The sequence below is a fragment of the Rhinoderma darwinii genome, chromosome 1, assembly GCF_050947455.1.
Source record: "Rhinoderma darwinii isolate aRhiDar2 chromosome 1, aRhiDar2.hap1, whole genome shotgun sequence".
Taxonomy (NCBI): Eukaryota; Metazoa; Chordata; class Amphibia; order Anura; family Rhinodermatidae; genus Rhinoderma; species Rhinoderma darwinii.
This window is the reverse complement of record NC_134687.1, coordinates 576,859,130-576,865,503: the sequence shown is the minus strand read 5'-3', so window position 1 is coordinate 576,865,503 and position 6,374 is coordinate 576,859,130. Positions and strand designations below refer to the sequence as shown.

Genomic DNA, 6,374 nt, shown 5'->3' with positions numbered 1-6,374 from the left:
TTGTTTTAAAATGAATAAATAATGTATGAGTATAGTAATTATTTCATGGCCCACTTTTGATGCATTTAAACAGTGACCTGTGCAAGACCCTGGTATGATGTTGAGGCGTAACTTGAAGCTTATGAGCCCCAATGCAAAATTTGTAACAGCCCCCCTCCCCCCAACTTTTATGATTTATTTATTGTATTGGTCTCCTCCTATGGGACAGGAAAACATTGTGGGCCTCTTTAGGCTACAGAGCCAGGTTCAACCACAACCATTGCCCCCTGTATGATGTTGTGATGTAAAAGAAAAGAAAACTGTATTGACCTCACTTCTAGTCTCTAGCCTTTTATGAAATAAATGTAAAAAAAAAGTGCATGGTTTAAACAAATAAAAAATCTCAATAAAATGCCCAGCCTTTTTCCTTCAACTCCCATTTCCAAATGCAGCAAAACACATTAAAATATAGTTCAGAGTTAAGGCACAGCCCTGGGACCAAAGACCTGCAGCTTTTATATTTACCATAGAATTTTTTTTCAAATTTTTTTTTTTTTCAGATTTTCCATAAAGAAGCTCTAAGGTGACATTATTATACAGAAGAAAAATGTACAGGAGTAAATATACAGAATATTCATTCTCTCAACAAGAATTTCAAGATATAAGAACACCACCTGTTTCCAGATGATGTCATAATATTAATAAGAACTGGTATTTTACAATTAACAGTATGTACATTACAATAAATACTTGGTTGTAAACAGAGACAAACAAGACTGTATTACAGGTAAGGTCATCCGGTGAGGAAAATGATGAATGGCACAAAAGTAATAAATATATGTTTATAATAATAATAATAATAATAATAATAATAAAATAAAACACTTTGCACTTTGACACGGCTCTCTGTAAATCCATTTCATTCAAGTTTTTTTTCCTTTGAAAACAATATGTTGTACCTTCAAAATAAGCTCTCAATAAAAGCCAATGAAAATAAAAATACAAAAAAAAAATGTAAAAAATAAATATTTTTTTTTTGCTGTCAAGCTAAAGTCGAGCAACCAATGTAAAGCCATACAGCACCAGATGTGTTGCGGGTTTTTTTTTTATGGCAAAATAATGAATTTTATGTTAGTTAAAAAAAATATGAAGACACTTTTTATGTTTAATTAGAAGAAAAATATGAACACTTTGGCAAAGAGGAAAATAGAAGGAAAAAAAGGAAAGAAAAGGATTATACAGTGCGTTAGATTTATCTACCAAAACAATGTCATACTCGCTGATTGTCTATGGGTGATGAGTGTGATTTTTTTTTTGTATTTTTGTATTTTATTCTTGCATGCTTAATGGGGGTGACATTTTGTTGTATGAAACAATTTCCATTAGTGCAGTTGTGAACCCTTTCAGGTCGACCTTTATTTTTGGAAATAATATTGCTTTTTTTTCATTGTTACATTCCAGGCACTCCATGGGCAGGAGGTGAGCGACAGGATGAGTAATGTGTGGAATGGAAAATCCCTACATATCAGACAGCACAGTGGGTTCTTCAATTCAAAGCATTTATGCAGATTGATGCTGGAGGTAAAACTGCAAAGACTCGCCTAAATCCGCTTGCCAAATGAGAAATTCTAAAGGCGTGAAACACAAGTAAGAGACACTTAAGGCTACACTGAAGGCTGAAGTCCTGTGTAAAGATTTTTTTTTTTCATGTAATTTTTTATCATTTTTGTCAAAAAATATTTTTGGCCAATATTATACACAAACAACAATAGTCTGCATGCAATTCGATGCATTTCTTTTTCTACAGCATAAGGATGAGTCGACAGACATTTGTTAGCAGTACCATAAACTTTGCTAGTAGTGCTGCTTATTTAGCACTGCTACATTACACAGGTAGATAGATTATAAAGTTGTTTTTCTTTTACATATACAATATAGATGGTATTTGTGGATGCTTAATATTGTGTATTTTAGGTGAATAATAATGGTGGGTTCACGGACATTAGCAGGTACTATGCAGAGTGTAATGTTTAGGCCTGACTATTGGTAACCATACAGTTCAGTATATATGCATATACATACATACATGTATATACATATATGCGTGTCTGTGTGCGTGTGAGTGTGTGTGTGTGTGTGTGTGTGTGTGTATGATGCAGCTATATACTTTTAAGTAACGCAGAACATTTTGTTAACTTGCTATTATATTGCACATAAGCCAATTAGATCCGGACAAAAAGTTAAAGGCATTTAGCATGAAACATCTTTCATTAACATTGGATTCACGGACTCAAGCGGTTGACGGCATGGGCCAATTGATCGCACAAGCCACTAGACGATGGAATCCCTACTTTGTGGTGTAGCAAGGTGTGAGACATTGAGACTGGGCAACCTGTACATGATAAAGGGGTGACCTTCCACAGTATATGGGAAAAGTGGCCAATGCATTCTTTCTGTGCTAATCGGAACATTAAAAGAGGATTAAAATCTAAGTTGTACTGAAAGGGTTTCCTGCAAGACAGTGTCTTTAAGAAAGATACAAGTATATAAAAGAATGGATCTCTACAGTCCAATCAATTGCTATGAAATTCTAAGGTGCAAAAAAATCCATAACCTGGAGAAGTAATCCAGTGTAGCACGTTACTTGTACTGAAAACTTGCAAGTTACTCTTTGGAAAAAAAAATCTGTGGCGGATGAATGTACCTTTTTTGTTTTTTTCTTGATTTTGTTTTTTTTTAAGTTTATTTTTTTATAGAATACCTCAATATATTTAATAATAAAAGTAAGCTCTACAAAAAAAAAATCTTTGTATTACATATGGTACAAAATGCAGAGTATGTTGCAGCCCAAAGAGCGGCAGATTTTTTTTTTTTTATATATTTTCAGTCATTTTATCAGGAAGACTTAAAATTAGAAAATCATGTAATCTCCACAGCTCATCTTTTTGCCTTGATGCTTTGCCATCCACAATGTGTCCTGAAATTGTATTTATTTTTACAAAAAGGAGAGCACTGCAGAACTCCTCATTCAATTTTTTTTTTAAATCCCATTGGCGCCATTGTCTTCCTTGGTCTTGTCACTCCACAAAACAAAGATGTTCAGGGTAGGTGATGTACTTGTCTGCCAAAGTTTCCTCTTAGCTTCTCAATGCTATGAAATGAATTTCAGTTAAAATTCCTGAGTGCCAAACTGAGTAAACTAGGTCAATTTTGATCAACAAATATCCTGGCAGATGACAGTGAGGTGTGAGCATGGTTGCGGCACGTTTCATGCACTTTGGAAACCATTTTTCTTTTCAAAAAGAAACTAAAAACATTAAAAAGATCAAAAGAGAAATATTTTCACACTGTTACGTGTCTGGTGAGTGCTCTCCTTCTAGTGCGCTAGGTTCTGTCTGACTTTCCTCTTCTTCCACCTGTTCATCAAGGGGGATTTCAGTTGATTCTGAGTCCTGGGTACAAAGGGTCTTTGAGTCACTACAACTGGTGTCCTCTTCCACTTGACTCCCACTGTCCTTCTCTGTGTCTGACTCCCCATCTTCTTCCAGTGTAAGTTCAAACTGGAATTTGTCTGTTTGACCTTGCCTCCCTTCTTCCTGCTCATCCGATGCAGGGGATGGACTCTGAGGAATTGTGCTTTGATACCACTCTCGGTTGTCCTCCAGCGTGTCCAAAATATCTTGGGCATCTGGGTGAACAAGGTCTGCCCATGTCTCCCACAATGGATGAACAATGTAGTCTATGAACCCGACCTAATGCAAAAACAGGGCACAGCAAAGGTATTATACACATGGTTTTATTAATTGAACTATAAAAAAATATATACTAACATGCTGTATGTATCATTTATTAGAAATACAGCTTTAGGTGCAATTTCTGGACAGTTCCCCTTTCCTTTAACCATTCCAACACCTAGAGAGACTATCAATTTTTCCCAAAAATGTGCAGATGTTCAAACTGGAATCTCTCTCTTAAAATGGTTAAAAGTGATGGCATATTGCTAAGTGTGACCTGGGAACACCACTGATTTTCAGAATAAAGGAGCCATATGGCTGTTTAAAGCTTCTTAGACTAAAGCCACCCCAGTGATCGCCACAAGTTAAGCTTACAGAGCCCCATGACTCAATGCAGAGAAATAAAATGTGTCAATTTATCAGCTGACCTATAGTTAACAAATAACCTTAAAATATGATGTCACTTCGACAGAATAAATCATAAGCATTGCATTTTCTACAGTCAAACTACTTGTTTCTAGTGAGACAATAAACACTGTACCTGTGATTTCTCCACAGATGCATTGTGCTTATCACACATGGGGCTTATTTCCATCCCTCGTTCTCTTTCCCGGTCTCCTTGCCTGAAAAATTCCTCCATGATTCGGTCTGTCCAGTGTCGGTAAAGCTGCAGTGGTTTGGTTGGATTACTGAGATCCGCACAATGCACCATATTCTGCAGAACCTAAAATAGACATAAAAACACTGTCACCAGCTGTGTTATTACACAGGAGGCACAAGTCTTCTGTTTCATTTACACTTTTCTAAGCTGTGAAAGCCGTCTAGAAGAGTCATGTTGTGCCGCTTTAGTCAGAACTAGATAAATAATGAAACCGTCCAGCATTATCCCACATATGGAGCGTATGACATTTTTTTTATCTAGAAATATCTCTTTGGAGAAAAATAAGGACCGATCATAACAACTATTTACAACATTTAAAAACTACAATCCCCATCATGTCCTGATCAGCACAATGGTAGCTGTAGTTTTGCAACAGCTGGAAACCACAGGTTAAGAAACGCTGGTCTTTTGCATCCAATAAGATAATAATTTTCACTAAGCCTAGTGTATATGTGTGCTGTACAGTGCGTGAGTATATGAGTGTTTGTGTATAGGGAGGGCTGTGGTTGATTTCATGTTGGAGACAGTAAAATCTAATTCCACTGTAGTAACTGCATATACCTTTGCAAGATAAATGTATTTGTTTTCTTGTACTCCCCCCTTTCCTCTACAAAATGCTGCATATTGGGTAACCTAGAAACCACTTGACTCCCTGCCTGGGTGACCACCATTTCAGTACATGGTGCTATATGTCCAAAAGTGATCACAGAAAGCTCTATCTGCTATAGCAATACATTGCGTATCAACTCTACACAGGTTTGTTTAGGTCCCCTCCACTCAGGCAATGGGAAGTATGAGAAGACAGAGATCATATAGATTCAGGATGAGTTCAGAAACAAGAAAAACTGTTCATTGCCGTAGTTGTACTTATGTGGTGCATTACCTGTATCCTATCCGAATAGTTGTCAAGGAGAAGCACTCCCGAGCTAGTCACTTTCTTGGTTTCAACCATTGTTTTTAAATCGGCCAGCAAATTCATATGTTTTGACATGTCTGTTGCAAGCACCTTAAAGACATAATGTAAATCTAATTAATAAATCATACACAGATTTATTTACAAGCATTATATACACAAACGAGTACTAATAAAGCTGCTAAAATTGGACGCAGACCATCCATGTTATTTTGTATGTTTTTCCGTGCCCCAAGTGAAATGCCAAAATTAGTCTTAAACTCCTAAGGGCATATACTGAGCTGAATATGCTTGTCATTTGTTAGGATGTCAGCGATGTACCGGTCCTGTCTCAGTGCTGCAGTGGAGAATACAAAATTAGGCTTGGCATGAAAAACAAAGGTAATAAGGGGAATCGAGAGTACTCCACAGATCATCTCATGACAAGTAGGTCATGGAAATACCAGTAGATCTCACAAATTGTAAATGAATAAAAAACAGTCTAGGACCATGTGAATGATTCAGGGTTTCCCTTTTTTTAATCAGATTTTTTTGAGTGAAAAAACACTTATATAATAGGGAATAACCTATACCCTACTATACACATATTAGAATTGCTCCTTTCAGTATTTTATGTCATTGTCCTCTGATTCCGTTAGCAGTGTTGTGCATTCTGTCTATGAAGCAGCAAGAATAGGCTACTATAGGACTGCCAGAGAAGCCGTGAAGCTTTGATCCATTGTCACAATGCATAACATTTGTAGTGTATTTACTTTTATCAATTTTCCATTTGTGGGGACCTCAATAGTAGGGTTACACCAACATGAGACCTCAGAGTATACAGCATGGCCATAGACCCTATATGTGATTACAAATGTTTAATCCTCAAGATATTGATTCAAAGAGTAAATTGCTAAAATGCAATGTAGTCACTGACACTGAGAATGCAGTGTTTTCCTTGTTTATAGGCTTGCATAAATGGACCGTGAGGCTTAAAGGGGTAGTTTAATGTCATCAACCCCTTTCCTTATCCCCTGTCTGGGATTATTAACATCATAGAGGGGTGTACAACACTCAGGACAACCTCTGTAACCCAGAGCAGGTGAGC

The 6,374-nt window shown here is 36.6% G+C and overlaps 1 protein-coding gene and 1 long non-coding RNA gene across 6 annotated transcripts in view; one reads left to right on the top strand and one right to left on the bottom strand.

Moving 5' to 3' along the window:
• The first annotated feature begins 723 nt into the window (after nt 1–723).
• Nucleotides 724–5,770, top strand: LOC142661813 (uncharacterized). The gene is made up of 3 exons (XR_012850824.1): nt 724–766; nt 1,441–1,626; nt 5,593–5,770. It is a non-coding gene; the product is annotated as an uncharacterized LOC142661813 (long non-coding RNA).
• The window catches only part of PDE4D (phosphodiesterase 4D), an 825,997-nt gene continuing 820,459 nt past the window's right edge, over nt 837–6,374 (bottom strand). For all 5 annotated transcript variants that reach the window (XM_075839367.1, XM_075839382.1, XM_075839375.1 and 2 more), the window contains 3 exons: nt 5,258–5,380; nt 4,255–4,437; nt 837–3,731 (listed from right to left, as the gene is read on the bottom strand). In XM_075839367.1, the coding sequence (XP_075695482.1) occupies nt 3,330–3,731; nt 4,255–4,437; nt 5,258–5,380 (708 nt within the window). In that variant the 3' untranslated portion in view covers nt 837–3,329. The remainder of the gene's footprint in view (nt 3,732–4,254; nt 4,438–5,257; nt 5,381–6,374) is intronic.